We start from the raw sequence: 27,892 nt of genomic DNA, 5'->3' as shown, positions 1-27,892 counted from the left end.
GTGTCCGAGGCACAGGCTCTGGCCCAAGCCGGGTGTTTGTGCTGAAGCCCGCTCCGCACACGGGGCTGCATGCCGGCCTGGCCACGGCCTCACTGCCCCCTGCTCTCTTCCAGGACGCTCTGCTGAGCCTGGGCTCTGTCATCGACCTCGCTGGCCTGCAGCATGCCATCAAGGAGGCCCTGTCCGCCGTGCTCCCCAGAGTGGTAGGTGCCCACCCTTGCTCTGGACCCCCACCCCTCCCTGATGCCTATGCACAGCTCTGTGCCCCGCGTCACATAGGATCAAGGAGCTGGATGAGGCAGGCACCCCTGCCCGGAGGACTCTCTCAGGAAGGGAAGGGAAGGGAGGAGTCTGGAAGAGCAGTCTGGGAGGGCTTTCTGGAAGAGGAAGGCCTAGGTTAAGGGCATGAACATGAACTCGCATGGGAATCCTGCTGTGTCTGAGCAAGAAGGGGCTTAGACGTTCACTGGGAAAATCACATCTCGGATCGTGGAAGGGATTCCCCTGGGCCCTAGGCTAACAGTCAACTTGTGGCAGAGTCAGGTACCTGTGGGATCTGTGCAGCAGGAAAGATTGAGGCTAGATGTGAGGAAGGACTTTCTGATGCCAGGTCTGGAAGGTGCTGGAGCAGGGCTCAGCCTGGACAACTGGACGTGCACTGAGCTAAAGTGACCTGCGTGGAGACGCGGTCTCCAGCAACCTGTAGAGTCTTCTCTGTCCCATTCGATGGGATTGCAGAATTGGGGCAGAAGGAGGGTGGTGGGCGTGGTCTCCAGGGGCCTCCGGGCTCGCCTCGCCCCCTCTCTCTGTCCCAGGTCACTCTCCAGCCTGCTTCGAGGGCCACCACTCCTCCCTTAAGCGGGAGGGGGACAAACCAGCCCTCAGGGCCCAAGTTAGCAGCAGAGAGAGAGGGAAGCAGGGGCTTCTGAGCCCAAGGAAAGGGCTATGATCCAGCCTACAGGACATGGAAGGCTTCCTGGAGGAGGTGATGCCCAAACTCAGTCCAGATGGCCTTGAATGCCCTCTCCCACACTCTGAGCAGCAGCCCAAGGCAGCCTGTGCTCCAGGGAACTCGGCCAGCTCAGTATGTGCCCTGCCCACCCTGCCAGGGCCCATTGTCCCTGAATTGGCTTGATGGATGAACCACCAGAGGCCCAGAGAGGGAGGACCTCCTTCCCAAGGTCACACAGCACAACAGGGACAAACGGGACTTGGCACCTCAGCACCCCCGTTTTCTCTGCGCAGCTCTGCCTTCCCAGACCTCCGAGAAGTTCAGAGCCAGGAGGCGGGCTAATGACGGAGCTTTATTGAGCGTGAAATTGGTAGGAAGTGGGGGGTGTGCTGGCTCCCAAAAATAAACCCTCTGGGAGCGAGATGAGGCAGGGGCAACATCTGGCGGGGGTGGGGTGGGGGCGGGGTAGCCCATCTCCCCGCCAGCCTTTGCTGCTGGCTGTGCCAGCACAGATACCCTCTGTCGGGTCCCCTGGAGCTCCCGAGCTGGCCAGCGGCGACAGCTGTGGCTCCCAGACGGTGGGAAGGTCTCCCCCGGCCCACTCAAGAGGCCTGCAGTGAGCGGGGGAAGCCCTGATTTGGGGCTGCCCTGGCTGGGACTGCGTGGGAGGCGGGGGTCAGCCTCCGCGCGGAGGGAGCCGAGCGGTCGCTGCGCCCCAGGAGGGCGGGAGGCAGCGCGGAGCGATGGCACCTGGCTTCCTTTCTCATCAGCGCCCATTGTGGCGGCAGATGCTGCTGATGCGCCTCCTCTCCTGTAGGCTCCGCTAATTTTAACCCAGAGGCCTGGGGGCGGGGCGTCCGGAAGTGCGGGGAGGCTCTGCCCCTCCCCCCACCCCCTCGGATTTTCCCACACCTCTGTCTGCCAAGCAGGGTTCGCAGTGTGACCCAGTGAGCTCCTAACCTCCTTGGGCCAAATCCATCCCCAGGCCCCTTGCAGGCCACTGGGCTGCGGGGTTGGCTAGAATGGCAAGGAGGGAGCGGGGCTGCAGGAGGCTGAGGGGCTGCAGGCCTGCCTGGGGTCGCCCCCTTGGGCAATAGCACTGCACTCTCACTGAGGGTGGGCCTTCAAGGTCTTGCTCTGTGTCACCTCCTCCAGTTGCCCTCCCTGACGCCCACAGCAGACGGGAGAGCCCCCCACCCCCACCCCAGAACAGGCTGGGCGATGCTGCCTGCAGCTTGGCCGGCATCCCCTGGGGTCACCAGTGCTGCTGGGAGGGAATGTGGGGTTTGCCTTAGGTCAGCAAGGGCAGCTGCTCCTGCCAGACGGGCCGCCCCGAGCTCCTGCGGGCCCTTGGGGAGAGCGCGAGTCTTGAGAAGTTTCCAGCAAGAGCTTTGACCTCACTCTGGAGAGGGGTCTTTCCAAAACACAGACTTGCTCATGTCTGTCCTGACTCCGCCCCGGCTCTGCTTAGAAGGCCCTTCCGGCTCAGCCCCGCTGACCCCAGGCCCAACCCCTGTGCCCCTTCCCACTACTGTCTGTTCCAGAAAGTGCCGTGCTCCTGACACCCATGAACCTGCCCGCACACCTGCTGTGTGGCCCAGGATCCAGTTCCATTCGCCAACCACTCACTGAGTGTCTAGTTCCCATTTGGTTATAGCTTAGAGGTCACTTCCTCCAGGAAGCCCTCCTTGACCCTCACCGAGGATAGATGCAATGGCCTGCTCTGTGCTCTTCTCCCAGCTCAGGGTCACTGGTCTATGCTTCCTGGGCAGCTGTGGCCCTGCCCTGGTGTGACCCAGAGTAGATGTCCCTTACTGGTTGCTGACTGCCTGGGACTGGGATCAGGCAAGAAACGCCCCAGGCTGGGGGGTGATTTGTGTGCACCTTCAGTCTTTCAAGTGCTATTCCCAGCACGTGGCTTTGAGCCTGCCTGCCCAGAACCCCGTCCAGTTTACAGAGGGGTTTGGCCAGCGCAGCTGGCGAGTACAGACAGACATGCCAGCAGCTGGAACGCAGCCCCCCCCCCCCAGGCTCTGGCTGGGACCTGGCTGTCCAGACCCTGTGTATGGGGCCCATCTGCAGGGGCTCACGAGTGCCTCTTGTCCTAGGAGACCGTCTACACCTACCTGCTGGACGAGGAGTGCCGGCTGGTGTGTGAGGACCCCTGGCACGAGCTGCCCCAGGAGGGGAAAGTCCGGTGAGCTGTCCTCTGCACCCCAGTGCCCTCTTGCCAGGGGCTGCTCCTTGGCCAGCTTGGCCACAGAGAAGGGGCGAGGAAGGTCTTCTCCTATGCTGAGGAGTGGGTGGGTGCAGGGCGCGTGCCCGCGGCAGGCTTCTCCATGTCTGTGCCCCGCCCCCGCGAGCAGAGTCCCAGAGTGCTGGCACTCCCGTGTCTGCCAGTCCCAGGCCTGGCACGCTTTTGGGGGCTCTCTGGGGGGCCCATCTTGGAATCAGGGATCACTGGGCTGCAGTAGCTGAGGCTGGCCCCCACCTCTCCCGGGCTGTCTGGGGATGCGGGGCTCACCCTCCTGGGAGCCTACGTGGCTTCTGCGGCCCTTCCCCGTGGGGGTGGTTGGATGCTCTCTGATGGCATGGTGGGGTGCCTTCCACCTCCTGTTCTGCTGCGGGGCTCCCTGGGGGTGGTGGTGGAGTGGGGGGCCACCATCCCCTCGCTTCTCCGGCCAGCTCCCCTGGAGCGAGATCAGTGACAAAAAGTGCACCACTGCCCCTCCCTGGCCGCCATGTCCCACTTGTGTGCTGTGACAAGGGGCTGCCAGGTCTCCCGGAATCTTAAAAAAAAAATGCTGTCAAGTCTCCTGTTCCTCCCACCTGCCCTCGGAGGGGGCTGGGGGGAGCGGCCTGCAGGTTTGGGCTGCCCCTTCTTTGTTCTTTTATTTTCTTCTTGTTTGAGAGAGAGAGAGAGGAGAGAGAGGAGAGAGAGAGAAGAGAGAGGAGAGAGAGAGAGAGAGAGAGAGAGAGAGAGAGAGAGATTCCATCCATCTACTGGTTCACTCCGCAGATGCCAGGCCAAAGCCAGGAGCCCAGTACTGAACCTGGGTCCCTAGCACCGGAGCCGCCACCTGCTGTCCTGGGGTGCACGCTGGCAGGAGGCTCCACTGTACTGGAGGCGGGTGCTCCCATATGGGCTGTGGGCGTCCCAAGCTGTGTAGCTGCTGAGTCAGTCCACTGCTGCGGGCTGCGCTGGGTGGCTGGGCCGGTGCACCCCTGGGTGGCCTGCTGCGTGGCAGGGTGGGTGGGTACCTGCGATTCAGGCTTCTTGGAGGGGGCTTTGCCCTCTGCGGCGGCAGCCGCTCAGCATCCGCCCTCAACCACTTCAAACTCTGCAGAACCTTCGGAAAAGGCACACAACACAGAAGCAATTAAAAGTGCACGTTCAGATGCAATTAGCCCAGCGCTCGGTGGAGCCTGCTGGGAGCCCAGGGGCAGTGACAGAGGAGGCCGGGGCAGGCGAGAGGGGCGCGGGCAGCGTGGGCACGCGGGACACAGAGCTGGCCAGGAGTTCAGGCGGCTGCGGGTTCGGGCCGAAGCTTCAGGCCCGGCGCCTTCTTCTGCAGTCTGTGCCCCGCCTGCCCAGCCTGGGTCAGGTAGGGAGCCCACACGTGCTGTCAGGGGTGGCTCTGGCCCTGTGCTGTCCGCAGGCTGAACTGGAGCCAGAGGCTCTGGCAGTGCCCGGGCAGGGAGGGGTGGGGTGCTCCTCCAGGAAAGCCTGGGCGCTGGCAGGGCTGGCAAACAGCAGCAGGTGCAACGTGGCGTCTGGGTCATAAAGGCAGATAAGGCCCAGGGGGAAGGGGGGGTATGGGCTGAGGGTGGGTGGAGAGGGGTGTGGGTGGAGGGAGGAGTGCCCCCGGCCCCGCCCCTTGCCACCCTGCAGCCCCTCACACGCCCATTCCATCGCCTGGGATCTGCCTCTCCTGCCTTCTGGTGCCTGCTTGGGCATTTGTTTGCTCCCTGGCAAAGTCCTTGCCTGCTGCACGTCCATCCCGGCCAGCTGCACGTGACTTAGCTGTCAGGGTGAGCCTCGCCCCCTTTGGGAAGCCTGCCCCCACTCGCCTGCAACTGCAGAGAGGCAATGTTCAGAATGGGGGTCTGGCCCACAGCGGCCTCCCCACAGATGGGTCTGTACATGAGAAAAGCCTGGGCAGGGCTTGTGTTGTAGCACAGGGACGCCCACATCCCATACAGGCACAGGTTCGAGTCCCGGATGCTCCACTTCTGATCCTGCTTCCTGCTAATGCGCCTGGGAAAGCAGTGGAAGATGGCCTGAGTGCTGGGGCCCCTGCACCCATGTGGGAGACCTGGATGGAGTTCCAGGCTCCTGGCTTCAGCCTGGTCCAGCCTGGGCCATTGAGCCATTTGGGAAGTGTGCCAACAGAGAAGATTTTCTCTCTCTCTCTCTTTCTTCTTCTCTCTGTAACTCTGCCTTTCAAATAAATAAAAATAAATCTTTAAAAAAAATAAGAAGAGCCAGGACAAGCGGCTGTGGTAACAGTCCTGTGCAGCCTCTCTGGGCCTCCACCCACTGGTCTGTGAAAAGATAGGGTTGGGCACCCCGATGTCCAGCTCCCTGGGACAGGGGAGTTACGAATCCTGGAAGGTTGCCTGGCCGGGGCCTCTCTGCCCTCAGTGGGTCCCCCAGGCCCAACTGCCTGCGAATTTCAGTCCCCGGCCCTTCTGCCTTCCTCTTGTGCCGTGTCCCCTGCCATGGGAGGGAGTGAGGGCCTTGGATGCCCCACTGCTGGGGACAGAGAAATCCCAGCCTTCCCATCGGCCCCGAGGTGGTGGTCTCCCTCCACCAGGTCCCAGGCGCCCCGGCCCCTGCTTCCTCGGAGCTGACCTGGCTCCGTCCACTGCAAGATCTGCCCATCCCTCCTGTTTGTCCCTGACCTCCTGGGGAACTGACTCTCCCCATCTCCGCAGTCTCCGTCTGGGGGACGTGACCCCAGGTCTTGGCTTACATCCTGATTCGTTTCTGAGAGCTGAGGGCCAGAGAGTGAGGGGCTCCGTGAGGGGGTGCTCCGTGAAAGGGACTCAGTGAGGGGGGGCTCCGTGAGGGGGAGGGTTCAGTGAGTGGGGGGGCTCAGTGAGGGGCTCCATGAGGGGGGGTTCAGTGAGTGGTGGGGCCCCATGAGGGACTCGGGGACTCAGTGAGGGGCTCCGTGAGGGGGACTCCGTGAGGGGCTCAGTGAGTGGAGAGGGCTAAAGCAGTGGATGGGGCGCTCAGTAAGGGTTAGCGCATAGTGGAGGGCTGGGGCTCCGTGGGGGCAGTGCCCAGTTGGGGGCTTTTGGGGGTGGGGCTGACTGAGGGTTCAGGGGCCCCACCAAAGCAGAGGGCCAGAGGGGGCTGCAGGGCTGCGGGGGGCGGGGCCTGGGTGCCTAGTTCGTTCTAGGCCGTTGGCCCTGCCAACTAAGAGCTTTTCCCCGCTATTTTTTCCATTAAACAAATAGTTGTTAAAGGGACGGAACTGTCATAAAACCCACACCCGTTCCTCTCCCCACGCTGAGCCCATCTGTCCTTATCTTCGGTGGGGTGGACGGTGACCACCCAGGCACCCAGCGTTGAGTCTGTAGCCTGGACAGCTGGCCTGGGGCTTGGGGTGCCCCCAGCCCCAGCAGGGGCCTGGAGGGAGGGCGTGGGAAGGGCTCTGAGCTGAGGGAGAGCCATGGGGTAGGAGCAGCAGCAGAGCGCCCGGGCCCAAGGCGGGTGTGCGTGCAGGCTGGGGGACCTGGAGGCTGGGAAGGGGCAGGGGAGCAGACCTGCCTGGGGCTGGGGGAGGTGCCCCTGGCTGGCAGGTGGGCCAGGGCCAGGGCAGTGCAGGTTCCAAAAGCTCCGGGGTAGGGAATGCAGAATCCAGACTTCGGGAGCTCCAGTTCCTTGAGGGTGGGATTGGGGTGGGGACCTGGGCCCCAAGGTTGATTGGTCCCAGCCCAGCCTCTCCCCTCCTGTCCAGGGCCATTAAGATGATGGGCCCCTCACTGAAGCCGGATTTCCGGTGTCAGATTCTCTCTCTAGTGAGACCGCGTGCCTTGCCACTTGCAGGGCGCATCTGAAATCGAACTTGACCATCACCTTCCCCTGCTCACCTCCCTCCCAGGGCTCCCACTGTGCTTAGGGTGAAGCCCAGTGGCTCAGGGCCCCGGCGACCTGCCAGTGGCCAGACGCACGGTCTCCTCTCCTCTGAGCCTTTGCACATGCAGTTCCCCCTGCCTGCACATCCTTTCCCCTCTGCCTCAATAACCTGGGCAATGTCCTTAGGGCTCATCTCGGGCATCTCCTCTGGGAAGCCCTCCCTGACTGCCTGGTAAGGCTGGGACCTTTGTCAGAGCGCTCCTGTCTTGACTCAGGGAGGATCCGTGTGGGTTTCCCTGGGATGCTGGGCCCCTTGAGGCAGGCACCTGTCCGACTTCTCATCTCAGCTCTCAGTAGTGAACCCGATCCAGAGTGGTGCTGTAGTACGAAAGACTTTGTTTCGAGTTCTCCCTGAAGCTGCTTAGTTTAGAAAATGTATTCTTGCTCTGCCGTGGAGGCTGGATTTCAGAGACCCAGACAGGAGGCTGGAGGCCTGGGGATGGTTGCTGCTGGAGTCAGGGGAGGAGTGTCGCCATTTGAGCTGGGCAGCAGCTTGAAAAGAGAGAGCAGGCAATGCTGTGAGAGATGGGGGTGGGGTGGGCAGGGCATGGGAGGTCTCCAGGACGGTTTTAGACCAGCTCGAAGAGAGCTGGTGCACGGCCGTGCTGCTTTGGGGGTAGGGGTGGAGATGGTCAAGTCTGGATACCTTTGGGGCACCTTGGGGTCATCCAGGGGTGGCCTCCTGGTGGCCTCTGGCTATCTGGCTACTGAGCTCTCAAGTGAGCTCGGGGAGTCACAAGGCCGTGAGCACTGGGCGGGGGTCTCGGGCAGGAGAAAGGCTGAGGCCAGCGTGCCTCATCAGGGTCCTAGGGGAGAGGCCTGGGCAGCCCCACCTGGCCCAGGGGTGGGAAGTGCAGTCAGGTAGGTAGGATGAGGCTGTGGGGCTCACTGGTCAGGGACGTGGGGACCAGCGCCACCTGGTGGTCTCCTGATTACCCAATTGTCCAAGGTCAAGTGGCTGGGTGGGGTTTGGAGGGGTGTCACCCGCTGCCTCCAGGAAGCCCCAGCCTGCATCAGTCTTATCACCTGCTTCCTTCCCGCGGTGATAAGCAGCTGGAGCAGCCCGTACCTGGGATCAAGAGTCTGGGTACAAGGGCTGAAGATGGGAGACACTGCTGGTTCTCGTAGCTTCGGGACTGGGGACAGGAGGGAAAGAGTCTGGCTCCGAATGCTGCTCTTTGGTCCTGGATTTCTCCCGTGGCTGGGACCTGATGCTGCGACTTGCAGGCCACCCACCCTTTCCTCATTTGACTTTTGCCGGTAACTCCTGATGATCCTGCCAGGCACCCCCCAGAACCCCAGCCCTACACGCTCCTTTCCTGTCCGAGCCAGGCAGTTCCCATAAACACAGTGAAGTGGAGGGAGCCCGGGAGACAGAGAACACAAGACAATGAATCACCAGGGAGTGACATTTGGTGAAAAAAATCAAGTACTTTATGAAGCAGGAAGAACCAGAGACCCAGGAGAAGGATGGCCCGTGGGGGGGGGGGGCAGAGGAAAACTTGGTCTTTTGCCACCAGCCTGGCCCCTGCTCAGCACTGGACCCCACAGGGAGGGTGTAAGCATAGTGGCTAAACCTAACTTGATGCTAACGGCCTGCGTTCAAATCCTGGCTATGCCGCTTGGCAGCTGTGTGAGCGTGGGTGCTGACGATACTATGGAACCTGAGCCCAGCCCCATAAGGAGCCAGGACCGTGCAAGGCTCTTAGGAAATGCTTGGCGAGCTGCGGTTACCATGACGACCTGTGGTGGTCCCCCTCCAGGCTCAGCACCCACAGCCACTCTGCAGTCGGGTCCTAGGATGGCGAGGGTTAGGGCTCCCCGCCCCCCGGGGAGGCTCAGAGACGTAAGGACACTTGCCCAAGACCAAGCAGTAGCAGCCGCAGGATTTGACCCAGGCAGCCTGGCTCTGGGCTTTGGCTGTCACTTTGCTCTCACCCTTGCCTGGGGATCTGTGTGGGGCCCCGGCCTGTGCCTCTCACCCGACAAGAGACACCCGAGGCCGGACTGAAGCTGCCCAGCTGGCCACACAGAAGCCGCCGTCCTTGCCGCTTTCATCTCGCAGGTCGGGATCCTCACGCAGGTGCAGAGCCCAGGCTGCCGTGCGCTCCCAGGCTGGGGCCTGCGTCTCTGATCCAGAGGCTGAGTGGTGGGGTCTCGTCCTCGTTTCAGAGAGGCTGTGGTCTCCCAGAAGCGGCTGAGCTGCAATGGGCTGGGGTCCTCTGACCTGCCAGGGAAGCCCTTGGCCAGGCTGGTGGCGCCGCTGGCTCCTGACACCCAAGGTAAGGGCTGGGAGTGGGGTAGGGGCAGGGGAGGCCACGCCCCCGCTCCTCATGTCATGTCTGTCTTCCACCCATCTTCATACCAGGCCTCCCCTCTTCTCTGCCCCATGTCTCTGGCAAGCCCGTCCATCTAACGCTGTCTCTCTCGTGCCACTGACCGCTCTGTGCCTTGTGTCCTGACTGTCAAATGGAGACTACAGGACGTGAAGGGGCGTTGCGAGGCGCATGAGCGAGGAGGCGTGTTAATGGCCTGGCACGTGCGAGGGCTCAGCGGCCGGCGGTGTGGCTCTGACATGCTTGTGCCTACTGCTGGACAGGGGCTGTGGCTGCCACACCCTCTCTGTCACTGTCTCTCTGTCCCCTGCTCTCCATGCCCCTGCCCGCCATGTCTCTCTCTGCCTCGTGTCTCAGTCTCTCTAGGTCTCTGTCCTCTGTCTCGATGTGGAAAATGCACCAGACTGGGAGTCAGGAGACCTGACTTGCTGTGTGATCTTGGGCAAGTCACTTCCCGTCCTGGGCCTCAGTTCCCTGTCTGGAGACTAGGGGTGCTCGGCCTCGCCTGCCTCCCTCCCTCCCAGGGTTGCCGGGAGGCTCACAGGGAAGCGGTCCAGCGAGAGGGCTCCGCCCTGTGCAGGGGTCTTTCCTGTGGCTGTTTCTGTCGCGGCCTCAGAACCCTTCTCCGGGGTCTCTGGGTCTCCCTGTGTCTCTGCCCCGGCCTCTCTCTCTGTCTGCGTCTTTGTCTCCTTCCCTGGGGCTGGGTCCCTGGTGTCTCCGAGCCTCGGGGCTCGGCAGGACGCCCTCACTGGCCTCTCCCCGTAGTACTGGTCCTACCGCTGCTGGACAAGGAGGCCGGGGCTGTGGCAGCCGTCATCTTGGTAAGAGCCTGCTGGGGCATGGGGCGGGAGCGGGGAGACGGCCTGCATCCGGGGTGGGTGGGGTGGAGGGGAGGGAAAGGGGTGTCTCCCACCTCCACCCCGGCTGGCTGCCAGGATGGGCAGGCCAAAGCCGCTGGCCCAGTCAGCAGGCTTCTGAGTGATGCCGAAGCCCCATCTGGAGCTGAAAGAGCCCAGCCCTGACCTTGGTTCCTTGGGGTCCTCCCAGGTGTGCTGGGGGCAGCATCCAAGAAGGCAGGAACAGAGTGAGGGGGGGAGGGCCTGAGGTGTGCAAACCCAGCAGGGGGCTTGGAGGCATCGCGTCCCAGCACACCCAGCACCGAGGCTGGCAGCGTGGGGAACTGGGGGGCCTTCTGGAGCCCGAGGATCATAGGGGGCCTCCATAGGGAGTTGGGGGTACACGGTCAGGAAGATCTGGGCCAGGGCTCCCCCAGGCTGCTGCTGCACTTGCCATGGGGACTCAGGAGCTGGGGAGCCTTGGGGGGAGGCTCTGCTGTTCTGCTGCCCCTTGCGCACCAAGGTGGGGAGTTCTGAATCCTTGTGTCCTCCTACGAGTGGAGAGGTAGCGCCCCAGACCACCCTCACTGCCTCTGCCAAGGAGCCCATACCCCCATGGGGGGCAGGCTTGGGAACTGAGACGGATGGGCCCTGGTGTGCCAGCAACTCCTGCCGAGCTCATTAAAACGGAATGAAAGGTCTCCCGGGCACCTGGCCTTTCCCAGCTGCTGGTGGGGAGGGCGCTCGGCTTGGTCTCCGCGCCCCGTCTGCCTGACCGAAGGAGCCGAGGCCCCTACCTGGTTTCTCCCCACCCCCAGCTTCTGTGCCCACAGAGAACGGATCTGCCGTGGGCATACGGTCTCAGTGGGCCACCACCCCCTCCATGTTATCTGCGGGTCCCAGAGCTGGTCGGGACCAGTGCTCTGCGCACTGTGCGTGGGGCAAGGGGAGGCAGTGGCTCAGTTGCCCGCCTCCTTCTCTGTTGACAGGGGCTGCTAGGCCCCTGGGAAGCCCTTCCTGTGGGCTGGCAGGGGTATAGCTCCCACGAGGCAAAACACTGGAAGGTTGTTCCTCTGTGGGTAGGGCCACTTGCTCACCTGGGCTCAGGTGGGGCCGGGAGTCCAGGCTCCAGCCTTCCCCTGGGGGAAGAAAGGCCAGTGTGTGTGTGGGCCCGTGCCTGTGTGTTGTGTGAGTGTATTTCCTGTGTGTGCACATATGTGCACGTGTGTATACATGTGCATGTGAGAGTACACATGTATGTGGGTGTGTGTGCATGTGAGTGTGTGTGTGCTGGGGAAGGGGATGGGTCAGATCACTACACCAACGCGCCCAGCAGAACCTGCTCTGGGCCTACCCCAGGCTGGGTGCTGGGAAAACACTTCTGCTTCTGGGGCCTCTCAGTCCAGGGAAGGCAGAGTCCTCGGGCCATCGCAGGCCCAGTGACATCAGTGCTGCCAGCAGGTGCTCTGGTGGCAGAGGCAGGAACAGCACAGGGCACCCCAGAGTGGCAACAGTGTTGTGGGGGCTTTAGGGCGAGGGCCGGGCAACCAGCAGAGGAGAGGGGGAGGGGAGAAAAGGCGAGGGTGTGTGTGTGTGATACCGGAAGAGTGTGCTGAGGGGGGTGCACGCTGTCGCCAAGGTGCTGCCAGAAGTTCCCAGCCATCCCCTCCCCTCCTCAAAAGCCCTGGGCATTTAGGAGCTCTGGGAAGGGTCTGGATTCTTCCCTTCCTCCTGCATCAAGCCCGCCCCTTGGCACCCACAGAGAAACTCCTCGGCCGGGGAGCCCTCCCCCCCGGCACGTGCATCTCCCTGACACTCCCTGGGCCTGTGTGACACATCTGCCAGAGGTGGCACAGGCACCCCAGTCCTCCCCGCTGCCATCGGGTCCCGGGGCAGAGCGGGCAGAGGGCAGCGGAAGTGCCACCAGGCGGGGCTCTGGGAGGGCCGTCACCAGCTCCTTGTTCAACGAGTGCCAGTCCCTTTACTGCGCCTCTGCTGTAGGACCCAGCGGTCACACATCCCTGCTTCCATCCACCCACCCAGGGCCCACCCATCACCTGAAAACCTGCTTCTCCATGCCCACGAGGTGCCAGCTACCGCATGCTAGGTGCGGGCAGCATAGAAGCGACCAAGACAGACAGACCAGCCAGACCCTGTTTTTACAGACCACACGGTTGGGAGGGTGGTCAACAGGGGAGCAAACGATGGCAAGTGCCAGCCAGGCAGCAGGGAGCCTGTGAGAGGGAGCACAGGGCAGTGAGCTGAGCGCCGTCCGCAGAGCACGCTGTCCAGGTGCGGGGCTGGTGGCCGAGTGCTGGGCCTTTGCAGCTCCAGGTGCCTTGATTGCAGCTTCTTTGTTGGAAAGGCTTCGGCTCTGCTCTTTAATTCTGCGATAATAAGTCCCTTTGAGGAGTGGGCGGCCCTTGGTCCCTGGCATTTGACGCTTGACTGGTGCCCACTCTTCCTCCAGCTGTGCCAGCCACCGCTCCTTGCATCGGGATGGGCTGTGCGTGCCATTAGCCATTGAGGCTGGGGGAGTGACACCCTGTTGGACTCTTATCCTCTCAACAACCCCAGTGCCCGGGGCTAAGTGCTTCCCACCGGGCCCCAGATGCCTGTCCTGATTAGCAGGAGCGTGGGTGAGCAGAAAGCCGTGTGTGCGGGTGTGGGAGGGGATGTGTGTGTCTGCGGTGGGGCCGTGTATGAACTCGAGTTTCCTGAGCTTTGCCTCTAGACGTGCGAGCCAGTGGATGTATGTGTGCAGCCTCCATGCATGAGTGAGGTGCGTGTGCGCGGGTGGGAGGTGGTGGTGGCTGAGGCTCTCCATGCGTGTGTGTGCGTGACTGTGCATGAGCTGGGTGGGTGTGCCAAGGCAGCCGAATGTGTGCTGGGGAGGGAGGACCCCATGGTTCCGTCCACTCCTTTAGCCTTTGCAAGCTCCCAGCTCTGGACCTGGGACACAGCTGTTTTGGCAGCCCAGGAGCTTGGTGTCCCCCCAACCCTAGAGGGGTCCCAACCGTCCCTTTTCCTGAGGGACCCCAGTGTCTGGCAGTCACAGAAGGAGCCCTGCCCTGGGCTTAAGCTTCCACAGCCTCTTTGGCAGCCCAGGTCTCTTCCTGCGTCCAGTCCTGCTCCCTCCAGTTCACCCTGCACCCCGCAGACTGTAGGTATCAGATACTAAAGTCTGCCACGGCTCCCCAGTACTCTCCGGCTACCGTCCAATTTCTCAGTGCAGCACTCGAGGCCCTCCCTCTGTGGCATCGTGGGCGCCAGCCCAGCCTGGTTCTCCTCCCGCCCCCAACATGCAGCACCCAGCAGCAGCACAGGCTCCTGCCTGCCAGGCCCCTCCCTCGCCATACTTCGGAGCCAATTCTAGAAGCCTCCCAGATGGCCTCCCCCTCTGAGCCCCCACGAGCTGCCCGCCCAGTCTACCCTCTCCTCCTTCCTCAGGTGTGGGGCCCCACGCCCCCACTCGTTCTACCCCAGCGAGACCTCAGGCTTCCTTCTCCATCTGCTCTAGTTGCTGCTGAGCCAGAGGGAACACCAGGGAGGGGACTCCGGCGCTGGCACGGTGGGGAGCCCTGCGCGTGGCGAGCGGCCCTGAGCAGGCCTGACCGGGAAGCTGGTGCCACATGCACGCGCGAGCTTTGCTGGCCAGGCCTGTGTGGGCCCTCGGCTGTCATTCCTCCCTGGATCGCCAAGCAGTGGGGGAGGGAACTTCACAGAGCCTGAAGGAGCCCTGGTGACAGCTCAGGGAATCCGGAGAGCGACAGGTTGATGGGGGTGGGGCGGGATAGCAAGAGAGAGGGAGGTATGGGCAGAGTGGGGCGGGAGTGGCAGGTGTTAACTCTGCCACTTCCTGCTCTGTGACATTGGGCTAGTCACTCTGCCTTTCTGGGCCTCAGCCCATGTGCAAGGTGGAAGCCGGCAACTCACAGGGGTGAGTAAGGCAAAGCATGCGTCAGCAGATCCAGCCACTCGCTCCCCACGGCCCTGCACAGGCAACCTGTTGGACTTCTTCCTTTATTCCAGACTTGGGGCAGTTCAGACCTTTACTAAGAAAGGGGTAGCTGGGAGGCCGAGGCTCTCACCACTGATTCTGTAATCATGGCCCAGCGGGCTGGGAGACGGAGGGGAGTCCAAGGCGCACCCTCCCCATGACACACCTGGACCATGCTGTTGACAGGATAGTGAATGAAAGGCAGACAAAGGAGTTTCACGTGTTGGGATCAGTCCTAGAAGGCTTCCTGCAGGAGGGGGCTTTTTCTAGGAGCCACTTTCATGATTAGAAGGATGGGCTTGCCACTGGGGCCCACATGGTAGGGTGTGTATGTGCTGGCAGGGTCCCTGTACACGGGGTCACGGGGCCAGGCGCTGGGAGAGGGCACAGTAGCTTCTCCCGTCCCTCCAGGTGCACTGCGGCCAGCTGAGTGACAGCGAGGAGTGGAGCCTGCAGGCAGTGGAGAAGCATGTGAGTGGGGGAGGGCCGCGGGAGGCTGGGGGCTGCTGAAGGCCCTCACAGCAGCCAGGGTGGGACAGTGACCTGGTCAGGGAGTGGACAGACCGGGCTCCAGTGCCGGCTCCACCGCCTCTGAGCTGTGACCTCCAGAGAGTGATTAAACCCGGCTGAGCCTCAATTTCACATCTGAAAGTGAGGGTGACAACGGCACCCAGCCGCCTAGGGTAGCGGAGAGGGAAGACGGCCAAAACCTTGCCGATAGGTAGGAAGAACTAATGCTACCGAGCCTTGTTCCTGTCTGCGATTCCGTGATTTTGTGACTTTAGCAAGGACTACCACTCCCCATGGGGAAACAGAGAAATCAGATCGGGCCTGTCTTGGAAGATTCCGGGAGCTAGGGTGGAGGCAGAGCTGGGGCTTAGCTGTTCAGGGCAGAGAGACGCCGCAGCGCAGCGGGAGCCGGCAGGAGGGAGGAGCGCCCAGGTCTGTGTTCAGGACCAGGATGGGGCGAAGGACACGCGGCTGGGAGAACGGCCAGGGTGGGGCAAGTGATGCAAGGCCCTCCTGGCCCACCCCAGACCCTGGTGGCTCTGCGGAGGATGCGGGCCCTGCAGCAGCGCGGGCTTGGCCAGGCCCCCGGAGCCGGAGCCGGAGCCGGAGCCGGAGCCGGAGCGGTCCAGAACACCCCGGTGGAGGCGGCAGAAGACCAGCAGGGTGGGGCAGCCTACACCGACCACGACCGGAAGATCCTGCACCTGTGCGGTGAGGGCCCTGCCGCGGCGGACCCACCCGAGGGGGTGGGGCGAGGTTGAGCCTGGGGGAGGGGCCAGCGGGTGGGCGGAGCTTGAGCGTGTTCTCTGCCCTGCTGAGACCCCGGGAGGCTCCGCCGGAGCTCTGGGGGAAACGGGCGTGGATGGCGCTGCGGGGACCGGGCCTCCCGGCCGGGGGAACACCTTCTGACCCGCGCTCTGCCTTGCAGGGGAGCTCTACGATCCGGACGCCGCTTCCCTGCAGCTCAAAGTCCTTCAATACGTGAGTCCCCGGCCCTCCCACCCGCCTCCCTGCCGAGTTTCTGCAGGGGCCGGCGGGCAGATTCCCCACAGGCCACCCGTCCCCTTCTCCTCCTCCGCATGAAGAGTCTCCGAGAGGCGAGGGGAGAGTGGAGGTGACCCCAGAGCCGCGACAGCCCCTCACCCTGGCCCTCCCTCCCCCCCGCAGCTGCAGCAGGAGACCCAGGCAGCTCACTGCTGCCTCCTGCTGGTGTCGGAGGACAACCTCCAGCTCTCCTGCAAGGTGAGGGCCCCGGTCCACTGAGGGGTGTGCGGGAGACCAGGGTGTCGGAGGGAAAAGTCTTGCCTTGCCTTTAATCGGCCCGGCCCCTCCGTCCCTCAGGTTATCGGCGACAAAGTGCTGGGGGAAGAAATCAGCTTCCCGGTGAGTCCCGCAACGGCTGTGGTTGGAGTCAGCAGGGGCTTTAAGCACTCCAGGGATCTGCCCCGGACGGGATCCTCTGGACTCTCTTGGAATCTGATGGAATTATCTGGGTCTTGGGTTCCGAGGGGTCCCAGCCTCTCGTGCTCAGTATGGGTTAGGAGAACTCTCTTACCGCACGAGGAGGGAGTGCCTCTGAGATCAGTGAGGGTCCTGGGAGCCTGCGCCCCACCCCCCACCCCCCGCCCTGTCAGGGAAGACTCTCAACTCCCCTTTCTTCTCTCGCCGCTCACCCACCCACCCTTTGGACTAACTGCAGAGTTGCTTGGGACTTGCAGACTTGGGGTGAGAATGGGTTGGGTTGAGACCCCGGGGCACTGGGGCCCTGACTCAGCCTCTGCTCGCTCCCCAGTTGACGACAGGCCGCCTGGGCCAGGTGGTGCAAGACAAGAAGTCCATCCAGCTGGAGGACCTCCCCTCTGTAAGCCATGGCCCGGGGACAGGGCACACTCTGCTGCCCAGCCCCCAGAGCCATGGTCTGTGGGACAGGGCAGCCTAGGGATGGGGAAGGGACTTCCACCACCTCATCCCATGCTGAGTCCTCTGAGCTGCCTGGCGCAGAATGGGGGGTGGGGGTATGGGGGTGCATGCCCCGCCCCCGCCTTCCTTGCCCTGACTGCCTCCCCTCTGCAGGAGGATGTGCAGCAGCTGCAAAGCATGTTGGGCTGTGAGGTGCAGACCATGCTCTGTGTCCCTGTCATCAGCCGGGCCACTGACCAGGTGGTGGCCTTGGCCTGCGCCTTCAACAAGCTGGGAGGAGCCTTGTAAGTCCCGGTGGGGTGAATGCGGGTTAGGAGCTGCTTGGCTGAGTCTGAGTGTGGGGAGAGGCTAGGGGGGAACTGGGTGTGAGGGCCTGGAGCTCCCGCAGCAGCGGGAGGAGACTGGAGAGGGGTCACAGGCCCAGGCCGAGACCCGGGAGCCATAGGTTTGAGCAGCGGGGGCTGTCGGCCTGTGGTGCTGCAGGCAGTCGGGTGGCCTGGGATAGTGAAGGCAGGGCCAGGCAGAGCCAGCTGAGGCAGGGACATCGTGGCATTTGGAAGTGGCAGGTGCTTGGTGGAGGGAATGTTAGACTGCTCGGTGAGCTTACACGGAGCACGTCATGTGTGCGTTCCAGTGCGGGCTGTTTGGCTTTAGGAAGGCCTCTGGGGAGGGGAGTGCAGAGTGTGTGTGGGGGGAGTCCCATGGGGGGCTGAGACCTCTGGTGGCTGTCTCTGGGATGGCCCCTGACCTGGAGGAGAGGTTGTATCCTAGGAAACCCAGGTGGGGTCAGCTCTGTTAGGGAGGGTTGACGACGCGAACACCTGTCAGAGCTCAGCAAAGCAGCCAGAAAGCAGGGGCTCCTGAGTCCCCTCGATGGGCGTGGGATGGCGCTGCTGGCAGGGCTGGGGTGGACTCAGTAAGACGCTTAGCAAATGCCTCCCTGTTTCCAGGCTTGGCCATGAGGTGGGGTGGCTCTGTCCTGGCCCTGCCTTCAAGGGCTGGAGTTCATTTTCAGGGCTAGCAGGAGGAAGGCCCAGGGAACGAGGTGCTGTGAAAGAGCCCAGGTTTCTCTGAGAAAGGCGAGGATCCGGGTGTGGCCCAGCTGAGAGACGCCCAAGGGGAGCCACGACGGGAGGGGGCCAGGCCGAGTGCCCGGCGCCTAGACCTGGGCCGTGGCTTCGGGGTCCAGACCTGAATGACTGAGCAGCAAGTGCGAATGAGGGGCTACCTGGCAGGGAGGCAGCCAGAGAGGGAAATCTGGGTGCAGAGGCAGGCCCCCGGCTCCCCCCGCCCCACTGGTCTCCCCAGCCCCAAGCAGCTTTCTGGTGACAGGTCAGTTGGTGGCCAGGCCGAATGACCTCAGCAGGACTGGGGGACGAGCTTGTCAGGTGGGTGCTGGCTCCAGACCACTCCAGCCCTACTTTGAGATTTGTGCAGCCACCAGAGCAGGCCCAGACAGGGACAGCGGAGCGTGACAGGCAGGGCAGTGCCACAGCCCCTTCCTGAGGCTGGGGGTGGGGGGTGGTACCAGCGGAAGAGCAGGCCACCCCGCTGTAGTTTGAGGAGGGCAGCTTTGAGAGGCAGCAGTCTAAGGAGGAAAACACATTTTGGCCTGAGGAGCCCTGGAGCTCTGAGCAGAAGCTTTAGCAGCGAGGAGGGGGAGTTAGAATCAGCTGGTGGGTAGCCCAGTGGGCTCCGTGGAGGAATGGAAATTAGGAGATGGAGAGAGAAGCCCACCTCTCCCTCTCTCCCCAGTGACCCCGCATGCCCCGCCCGCAGGTTCACGGAGCAGGATGAGCAGGTGATCCAACACTGCTTCCACTACACGGGCACAGTGCTCACCAGCACCCTGGCCTTCCAGAAGGAGCAGAAGCTCAAGTGCGAGTGCCAGGTGAGCCACCCACCCCGCGCCTTCCTCCGGGACCCACTTGCCAGCTCTCAGCTCCACAAGGGAAAGGACCCTGCCCTGTGGTAACCTGAAAGCCTCCCGGGAGGGAGGGCCATAGTTCCTGGGCCCCCAGCCACTGGCTACAGGCACTGTGTCTTATCGCCCTCTAGTGTTAAGTATGAGCACTACAGCAAGGGCTGGGCTGCTGGAGCTGGTGGTGGACTTCCAAAAATTCATGGAAAATGGAATTGTTTATTGTGGTGCAAAACGTAGAAATCCATACCAAGACTTTTCATAGTATGCATTTCCATGAACCTCTTGAATACCTCTAATATGCTCACATTTTAATTTTTTTTGGCACCAAGACAACCTTTTAATTCCATTTTCCATGAAGTTTTGGAAGGACTCATATCTGAGAGGTAGGAGATTCTGCCCCCCCCCCCCCAGAGGCCAGGTGATGTAATCAGACACTGCCAGTTTCCAGCCACCTGTAATCCTCACTTCTCCCCTTCTAGGCTCTTCTTCAAGTGGCTAAGAACCTCTTCACTCACCTGGGTGAGTGCTCCCTGCCCCTCCACGCCTGGCTGCAGGGGTGGGTGTGGGGCCCGGCCTGGGCACTCCAGCCTGGTCTCACCACTGCCCCGTGCTTGTGCCTCCCGCAGACGACGTCTCTGTCCTGCTCCAGGAGATCATCACGGAGGCCAGGAACCTCAGCAATGCCGAGATGTGAGTGGATCCACGCAGGCATGGGGCGAGGGGACCCTGGCCTCCTGCCTCATCACCTCCTTCCCCCTGACTTCTTGGGGGGCCCTGCCACCTCGGGCGTGAGCCTTTCTTTCCTGCCGTCTCCCTGTGTGCGCCACTCACAGCAGAGCCAAAGCTGACTTTGCTTGCCCTGGGTGCCCGGTTCCAGACACGGGCCTGGCACCTAGTAGGGGGTACCCACCCTCAAATCGTCTGAATGGATGAGTGCCGTGGTCAGTCAGCTCTGAGGACAGGGCTCTGATGCAGCCTCGGATCGGAAGTGGGAGGTGGCGAGAGGGGGATGTCAGTGCCCGGCAACCCTCACCCCTGCTTCTCCACAGCTGCTCAGTGTTCCTGCTGGATCAGAACGAGCTAGTGGCCAAGGTGTTCGACGGGGGCGTGGTGGATGACGAGGTGAGGGCGGGTGTCGCGCGGGCTGCGCGGGAGTCCGCAGAGGGCGCTGGGGAGCGGCGCCACCAACTTCCTCTCTGCTGCTCCCCGGCCCCGGCAGAGCTACGAGATCCGGATCCCGGCAGACCAGGGCATCGCGGGCCACGTGGCGACCACGGGCCAGATCCTGAACATCCCAGACGCCTATGCCCACCCGCTCTTCTACCGCGGCGTGGACGACAGCACCGGCTTCCGCACGCGCAACATCCTCTGCTTCCCCATCAAGAACGAGAACCAGGGTGCGGACTCACAGCCAAGGGGCGGAGGGGCGGGGCCCTGGAGGAGTGGGGCATGGCTGAGCGGGGCGTGGCCCCAGGTGGGCGTGGCCCCAGTGGGGCGTGGTGGGGGGCTGGGCTGAGCTGGTTGAGGCTTAGCGCAACGGACCAACCCTTCCCGCCGCCTGGGGCTGGAGGTTGGTCCCCGCCAGACCCTTCCAGCGGCTGTTCGTTTCCCCGCCCCTTCCTCAGAGGTCATCGGTGTGGCTGAGCTGGTGAACAAGATCAATGGGCCTTGGTTCAGCAAGTTCGATGAGGACCTGGCCACGGCGTTCTCCATCTACTGCGGCATCAGCATCGCGCATGTGAGGGGGCTCAGGGGATGGCCGGGACCCTCTGTTCTGCCCTGTCCTGTCAGTCTGTTCCCCTGGGCTGGGACCTGGGGTGCTGCTGCTGGGTGCCGTGCTGCCTTCCGGGCCTGCTGGCCCTCTCTGGGCTCAGTTTCCCATCTGAAGAATGGGGGTGCTGTTCCTGCCCTGTCCACTCAGCTTCCCAGGACCGTGGGGAACCCCAGCTGCAAAAGCAGCCTCCTTCTCCGAAAGCAGCCCCCACCCAAGCTCCTGGTCAGCTTCCTTTTGGAAAACGTTGGGTCTTTGTGTCCCGGCCTGCTGGCAGCTCTGGCCAGGGAATCCAGCCCAAGGTCCCTGCCCCCATCCCCTAGCCTCCACTCCTCTTTCCCTGCCGTGGGCCTGAGGCTCCACTGCTGAAGACTGGTCAGGTTCTGGAGGGCTGCAGAGAGCCCGAGCAAATGCTAAGAAGGCTGGGGAGGCGCAACGGGGAGTCTGGGCAATGAGGGAGGGTGGCAGGGGGCTGTACTCTGGGCTGGAGCTTGGAGGGTCAGACTGGGGCCAGAACAATGGGACAGGAAGGGGGTTTCCATCGGCCCCCTCGTCCAGTCCTGGACATCGCTAAGGAGTCACAGCCAGCTTGCCTGAGCCCCACCTCCCCCTCTTTCCCTCCAGTCACTCCTATACAAAAAAGTGAATGAAGCCCAGTACCGCAGCCACCTGGCCAACGAGATGATGATGTACCACATGAAGGTGAGGCTTGCGCTCCTTCCTGTCCTCCTCAGGGTCTCAGCCCCCCGCTTTGACCCCCCCCCCCAGGATGAGGAGGTAAGCCAGGCAACACCTAGCAGCCAGCCCCTCTGCCACCCACCCCCAGGCCAGGGAAGAGTTTGCCTCTGCCACGTGTTCCCCGTGTCTGGGGCACGCGCCCCACCTGGCAATTGTTGATGGCGGGGAGCTTCCCTGGCCTCGTCCTTCCTGCTGCGTGGGCAGGCAGTCCTCACCGCTGATACTCAGTGCCATCCCCAGACCTGGGACAGACACGCTGCCCAGGGCCTTCCTTAGCCCAGAGTATGTGACGTCATGGGACACTTCCTCTCAGCCGTGTGCAAAGAAAGGGTCCCGGCCCCCATGGTTGGATCCAAGCTGCCGTGGGAAGGACTGAGGGGAGAACCGGGACAATGCCTGCACGAAGCAACGCGAGAGTTAGAGGCTTCCGTGCTTTGGGGATGTCACGGATAAAGGGTGGGCAAAGGTGGGGAGGCAGAGTAGGTGCCCTGCAGAGGGGTTGGGGATGTGGGGGCATCTCCTGCCTGGTGGCCGCCTAGGGAGCAGGTGTGGTGCACTCTGGGTGAGGGACCCCTCCCCTGTGGGAATTGGAGTGAGGGGGAAGTGGCTGTCCTCTGAGGCCCTGGCCGGTCCCCTCCAGGTCTCCGATGACGAATACACCAAACTTCTCCACGACGGCATCCAGCCTGTGGCCTCCATTGACTCCAACTTCGCCAACTTCACCTACACCCCTCGCTCACTGCCGGAAGACGACACTTCCATGGTGAGCCCGCCTCCCTCCACCCAACCAGGGAGGCAGGGGCCAGGGGGCCAGGGGCTTGGGGTGGATGTCAGAGTCATCAAAGAAAGCTGGTGCGGCTCCCGCAGGGTGGAGGGGGCCCTGGGGCTGTGGCGCCAGCTGGCTGCACCATCACCAAGGGCTGGCCCAGGCACCTGACCTCAGGGTCTGTACCCTCTCTCTGTTTGTTAAAGGGATTTTTGTGAGCTGAGTTCCCAAGTTCTTAGTGCTTAGATCCCTTAGCTTTCTGCACCTCCATGGCTCTGGGAGTGCATGGTCCAAGGAATTTGGAGGTTAAGACTCATGAGTGCATAGCTTCAGACAGGCCCTCTGTGACCTCCTTCTGCCCACTGCAGGCCATCCTGAGCATGCTACAGGACATGAATTTCATCAACAACTACAAAATCGACTGCCCCACGCTGGCCCGGTGTGTGCCCCAGCCCCTACCCTGCCCTGTCTCTGCTGCCCTCTGCCTTCTGCTCTCGCCTCTACTGTGTCCTCATTGCTGGGGAGGGGTCTCTCTGATGCCGGCTAGGCCAGGCCTGGTCTTGTGGGGAGTGGGGTGGGTCCGTGAACGAGAGGCAATTCCCAGCCCCGGAGATGGTGAAGAAAGAGGGGCAAGAAGCGGGGTGAGGCAGAGCCTGCAGGGCTTCCTGGAGGCGGGAGGCTGAGGCCCCCACCGTGCTGCGCTCTGCCGGCCGCAGGTTCTGTTTGATGGTGAAGAAGGGCTACCGGGATCCCCCCTACCACAACTGGATGCACGCCTTTTCCGTCTCGCACTTCTGCTACCTGCTCTACAAGAACCTGGAGCTCACCAACTACCTCGAGTGAGTGCCTGCGGGCCTCGTACAGTCAGCCCAGGTCCCAGGCGGCACTTGCTGGTGCTCACACGGCCAGTGAGTGCTGGGCCTGATCAAGCCTGGGACTGCCGGACTCCAAACCAGGGCGCCTTGCCAGGAGGGGGAGCCAGGCGTCCCAAGGGGGTGCCTGGCCCTCCCCTGGCACTGGGGGCTGACCTCTTTCTCCACCCAACCAGGGACATCGAGATCTTTGCCTTGTTTATCTCCTGCATGTGTCATGACCTGGACCACAGAGGCACGAACAACTCCTTCCAGGTGGCTTCGGTGAGACCCTGTCTCGCTCAGTGGCGGGAAGGGGGGACCCTCCCCGGGGTGTCCTCCCAGCTTGAGCAGAGGTGGGAGCCCTGAGCCCAGGAGCCAGATTTAGAGACAGCGGGAGGTCCTCCCTCAGAGGAGAGGGGAGGGGCAGGAGGGAACAGCAGGGCTGAGCCCCTGTCAGAGGGTACCAGGCTTCAGACGTGGGGAGTGATGGGAGCTTCCTTGGGCTTTTCCAGAAATCTGTGCTGGCTGCACTCTACAGCTCCGAGGGCTCAGTCATGGAGGTACTGACCCCCCGCCCCCGCCCCGGGCAGCCCCCTGCCCCCAAACTCGAGATGGGCTCTGCTCCCGCCACACTCAGCTCTGCCTTAGATGGTTTGGTTTGGGTCTGCCCACCCCACCTAGGGGGGCTCCCTGGGGCAGGCGGGAGGTCTGAGACACCTCTGGGCCCCCTGCACTTGGCACAGAGTTGGGGTTTCCAAAGTCACCTGGCTTCGCCCCCAACTCCCTGCAAAGGCTGCCCCGGTACACCCCCCAGGGACACGGCACTGTCTCCTGGGACGCCTGGTGGCAGCACCGGCTCTGCCCTCTGTCCCTCTGAGGCGCCTGCTGCTCCTTCTCCGAGTGACAGCCCTTCAGGCCCGGAGACAGGGCCCTGCCCTCGCCTCCTCACCACCTTCCCTTGTCGGCAAATAAGCGTTTTCTGCATGAATTAGCGTCTAGGGCACCAGGATTATTTCACAGTTCCTCCTGCTGGCGACACCCTCGGAGCCTACCTCGGTGGGCCCCTCTGAGTGACAGCTGAGGAGTCTCAGGCTCAGAGCTGGCCAGGGCGTGGAGGGATTTGGGCCCTCTCACTCCCCTTTCTAGCTGCTCTGCTGAGCCAGGGGGCTGGGGTCGGGGAGAGGGGAGTGCCTGTGCCCCAGCCGGGCCCCCGAAACTCCTGTCCCTGCAGAGGCACCACTTTGCCCAGGCCATCGCCATCCTCAACACCCACGGCTGCAACATCTTCGACCACTTTTCCCGGAAGGTGATGGGGCCAGGTGTAGGGGTGCGGGGAGGGCACTGGGAGTGCACCCAGGGCGGTAGGAGGCCGTGACGCCCCTGCCCCGCCCACCACAGGACTATCAGCGCATGCTGGACCTGATGCGCGACATCATCTTGGCCACAGACCTGGCCCACCACCTCCGCATCTTCAAGGACCTGCAGAAGATGGCCGAAGGTGGCCGCTGCCAGCCCTGGCCTCAGGGCTGGGGAGGGGCCCTGGGGGGAAGGGTTCGGGCCCATCCCCCTCCAGCATCCACCACCCCTCTGGGAAGGGAGGCCACTCCGGGCCCCTGGGCTCCCATCTGGAGGGCTCGGTTTGCTGGGTCCCCTCCTTGACCCCCTGCTCCCGCCGACAGTGGGCTATGACCGAACCAACAAACAGCACCACAGACTCCTCCTCTGCCTCCTGATGACCTCCTGCGACCTCTCTGACCAGACCAAGGGCTGGAAGACCACGAGGAAGATCGCCGTACGTGCCCCGCCTCCCTGCCCCGCTCAGTGTGGCCCCCTGCAGCCTGGGTGCCCTTTCTGGGCTGCGCTCAGCTGGGCCGTGTTTTGGGGAGACAGAGACCTAGACAATGTCAGGGAGACAGGCAGAGAGATGCAGAGAGCCGTGCAGGCTTACCCGGGGCCACACAGCACGTCCCTGGCTGCTGGCAGGTGGCCAGAGGCCAGCCACCGCCCCCTGTCTGGGACCATCACGCTCCCAGGCTGGGACTGACGAGAACAGGCCCTGAGGAAGCGGAGAGTCACTGGGCCTCGGTCAGCTCCCCTGGGAAATGGGCTGCCAGAGGCACACGGGTGGGTGGCTTCTACCCACAGGCTGTGCTGACACTGTTGCCTTTCAGGAGCTGATCTACAAAGAATTCTTCTCCCAGGGAGACTTGGTATGTGTGGGGTGGCCTCGGGGTGACCAGGTTGGGCCTGGGTTTCTGATGGACACGAGGGGCAGGCCTGATGACTTGTGTCCGCAGGAGAAGGCCATGGGCAACAGGCCCATGGAGATGATGGACCGAGAGAAGGCCTACATCCCTGAGCTGCAGATCAGCTTCATGGAGCACATCGCAATGCCCATCTACAAGTGAGTGATGGCGCAGGCCGGCTGGGGACTCTGCCTGAAGGGCTGGGGCTGGCCGGGCAGGGCCCACTCTGGACGTCATGGCACCGGGCCACCACCTGCCCCTGGGTGCAGCCGCCTCCTGCTTTGCCCCTGCATGGGCCCTTGACTTCCCCCTCGGCCCCAGTGGAATGAGATGCTCGTTCTTTCTTTGTGGCCAGTCCTGCGCCCCACGTTCCTGGGCATGCTCTGTGCAGGCTGTGGTCCCAGTCCCTCTACTGCCCACAATCCCATCTCTGACCTCTGCCCCCCCCCCCCAGGCTGCTGCAGGACCTGTTCCCCAAGGCAGCAGAGCTGTACGAGCGCGTGGCCTCAAACCGTGAGCACTGGACCAAGGTGTCCCACAAGTTCACCATCCGCGGCCTCCCCAGCAACAACTCGCTGGACTTCCTGGATGAGGAGTACGAGGTGCCTGGGCTGGACGGCACCAGGGCCCCCGTCAATGGCTGCTGCAGCCTTGACACCGAGTGATGCCCTCCAGGGCGCCCCTCTGCCCGGTTCTCTCCCCACAGCCCCTCACCGGCCTGGCCAGAGGCACCGGGAACCAGAGCCATGGTCCTAGGTTCCAGACCGGGACCTCGCGTGTGACCCTGGGCGGGCCCTGGCCTCCCTGGGCCTCGCTTTCTCATCCGTAGAACGGAAGCAAGGCTCTGTCCTTGCCAGGACTCTGCGATCCGTCCTGCAAGAGCGCAGGGCTGCCCCGGGAGCACTGGGCCCCTCTCTGGCCACGCCCGGGCAGGTCCTCCCCAGGCCACTTCCTCCAGGCAGCCTGGGTGGTTCTCTGTGTGCCCTTTTCCCATCACTCGATTTGTGCCCTTTCTCCCTGGGGGTCTCCAGGGTCCTCCAGGAAGGGGAAGGTGGGAAACAGAGGGTGGGGCTCACTCTGCTGGAGGACTCGAATTAGCCATGGGGTGGAAATGCCCCCTGAGGGCCCCCACGAGACTTCTGATGGGGTTTGGGACCTGGGGCATACTGGGGCCCCAGGAGGAAGCTGCCAGAGGGGCAGCTCCGTGCTCTGGGGGCTCAGGAAGACAGCAGGGTGGGAGTGACATGGCAGAAGGATCCCTCGCTGGTCAGCTATGTTGCTGCCTGGCTGTGTGACCCTGGGCCAGTCCCTTCCCCTGTCTGGGTGACAGAAGAGGGTAAGACAGGCCATTCCCGAAGGTCTTTTTAGATCCAAGTGTCCACAGCTCTGTGGGGTCCCAGCAGAGGCTACGAGTGTCTCTGGCACCCTTGGGCACAGAGAGCCCACCCCTGAGTCCCTCAGTGGCCCCTGAGGGTCCCCCCTTGGTCCGAGCCTCCCTGACTCCTGCAGCCAGAGAGGGAACTGGCTCAGCCCTGGCAGGGTTTCCTTCCTCTTCAAGGCCATATACGCCTGTGCCCGGGGGGCTGGGGAGACCCCATAGGGCTGGGCGGCCTTTGTCAGCCCGGCCACTGGCTTCTCTCTTCTCTGTTGTGTCCTGTGCGTGTCGTGGGGTGGGGGAGGGGCCACCTGCCTTACCTATTCTGAGTTGCCTTTAGAGATGCGTTTTTCTAGGACTCTGTGCAACTGTCGTATGTGGTCCCGTGGGCTGACCGCTTTGTACATGAGAATAAATCTATTTCTTTCTACCAGCCCTCCCCCACTGCGCTGTTTGGAGACTGTGCGTGCCGGGGAGGACAGAACCGGAAGAGGCCAATGCCCTTGGGAACTCCGTGGCCAAGGAAGTCCCTGGCCTGGTGCCCAGCCCTTTTTCTGAGGAAGCACAGATCCCCCCAGGGGTACTGTCTGGGGCTGCCGTAGGCAGGGTGGAGGGGGCCAGGGATGGAGCAGTGGGAGGACATGTTGACTGGCAGAGGCTTTGGACTGGAGGTTGAAGCCATCAGAGAGGCTGCCTGGAGGCAGTGGCCTAGAACTCGTTCTAGTGTGCTGGCGGCCCTGTTGACACATGTCTACACAGCCAGGGCCTGGGCCTGGGCCTCTGAACCTCTCCAAGGGATGCCTGTGTGTATCCGCATAAGCCCCATGTCCTGGTTTCTCTGAGGCCTGCCAGAGGAGCGGCCCCGCCTTGGGCTCCACCCCAGACGCACCTGGCTGGTGTCAGGAGTTAGTGTCCTGCCTTCCTGGCAGTGAGAATGTTTGCCTCTGTGCGGAGAGGGAGGGGAGCTTCCCCAGAAGGGGCAGGTGGGATAGCCCGACGGGCGAGGTCCCAGGCCCTGTGCCCAGCTGCCTGCACCCCTCCTGCCTCCTCTCCCTGCGCACTTCTCTCTGGCCAGTACAGGTCGATGAGTGAAGGTGGGCACTGGGGTCACCTTTCTTGCGGGGAAGGCAGGCAGAGAGGAGACAGACAGGGCCATTGTGTGACCCCCTGCACCCCAGCAGTGCCCCTGGGATGCCAGCTGTGCCTCCCGCCTGCCTGTGCCCTGCCCACCAGCCTGCTGGGGTTCACAGCTCACTCCTCCGGCTGCATGGTCTCAGGCCCCTGCCCTGCCTAGCCCTGCCTTGGGCACCCCCAAGCTGTCTGCAACCTCTCTCAGCACAGCCCCCAGGCCTGGCCAGGGGCCCCCAGCAGGGCTGGGGTCAGGTCCTGGTTCAAAGCCGACAGGAGATCGCTATTCTGATGGTGCCCAGCCAACACCGGGGTCAGTATGGGCTGGTATAGCTGCTCTTCTGCCTGTGACCCCTCAGCCTGCACTTGCACGTGGGTGCGCATGCGT

General features: G+C 63.0%; 1 protein-coding gene across 4 annotated transcripts in view; it reads left to right on the top strand.

Annotated features, from left to right (window-relative positions):
- Nucleotides 1–26,809, top strand: part of PDE2A (phosphodiesterase 2A) — an 83,108-nt gene extending 56,299 nt beyond the window's left edge. For 2 of the 4 annotated variants that reach the window (XM_051851208.3, XM_051851224.3), the window contains exons 3-31: nt 114–203; nt 3,061–3,149; nt 9,273–9,382; nt 10,202–10,257; nt 14,684–14,743; nt 15,310–15,493; nt 15,711–15,763; nt 15,950–16,024; nt 16,124–16,165; nt 16,575–16,643; nt 16,856–16,986; nt 18,482–18,593; nt 19,106–19,145; nt 19,253–19,316; nt 19,676–19,748; nt 19,846–20,023; nt 20,252–20,364; nt 21,022–21,099; nt 21,776–21,898; nt 22,270–22,340; nt 22,618–22,740; nt 22,950–23,037; nt 23,268–23,315; nt 23,987–24,061; nt 24,154–24,253; nt 24,435–24,547; nt 24,927–24,965; nt 25,053–25,159; nt 25,456–26,809. In XM_051851208.3, the coding sequence (XP_051707168.3) occupies nt 114–203; nt 3,061–3,149; nt 9,273–9,382; nt 10,202–10,257; nt 14,684–14,743; nt 15,310–15,493; nt 15,711–15,763; nt 15,950–16,024; nt 16,124–16,165; nt 16,575–16,643; nt 16,856–16,986; nt 18,482–18,593; nt 19,106–19,145; nt 19,253–19,316; nt 19,676–19,748; nt 19,846–20,023; nt 20,252–20,364; nt 21,022–21,099; nt 21,776–21,898; nt 22,270–22,340; nt 22,618–22,740; nt 22,950–23,037; nt 23,268–23,315; nt 23,987–24,061; nt 24,154–24,253; nt 24,435–24,547; nt 24,927–24,965; nt 25,053–25,159; nt 25,456–25,666 (2,715 nt within the window). In that variant the 3' untranslated portion in view covers nt 25,667–26,809. Of the gene's footprint in view, nt 1–113; nt 204–3,060; nt 3,150–9,272; nt 9,383–10,201; nt 10,258–14,683; nt 14,744–15,309; nt 15,494–15,710; nt 15,764–15,949; nt 16,025–16,123; nt 16,166–16,574; nt 16,644–16,855; nt 16,987–18,457; nt 18,594–19,105; nt 19,146–19,252; nt 19,317–19,675; nt 19,749–19,845; nt 20,024–20,251; nt 20,365–21,021; nt 21,100–21,775; nt 21,899–22,269; nt 22,341–22,617; nt 22,741–22,949; nt 23,038–23,267; nt 23,316–23,986; nt 24,062–24,153; nt 24,254–24,434; nt 24,548–24,926; nt 24,966–25,052; nt 25,160–25,455 lie in introns of all 4 variants that reach the window. The other 2 variants (XM_051851204.3, XM_051851218.3) reach the window with 1 other exon arrangement.
- The last annotated feature ends 1,083 nt before the right edge of the window (nt 26,810–27,892 follow it).

This window comes from Oryctolagus cuniculus, chromosome 1, assembly GCF_051225735.1.
Source record: "Oryctolagus cuniculus isolate XC-2025 breed Fujian yellow rabbit chromosome 1, ASM5122573v1, whole genome shotgun sequence".
Taxonomy (NCBI): domain Eukaryota; kingdom Metazoa; phylum Chordata; class Mammalia; order Lagomorpha; family Leporidae; genus Oryctolagus; species Oryctolagus cuniculus.
The sequence above is the reverse complement of the archived record's forward strand: the minus strand, read 5'-3'. Positions and strand labels throughout refer to the sequence as shown.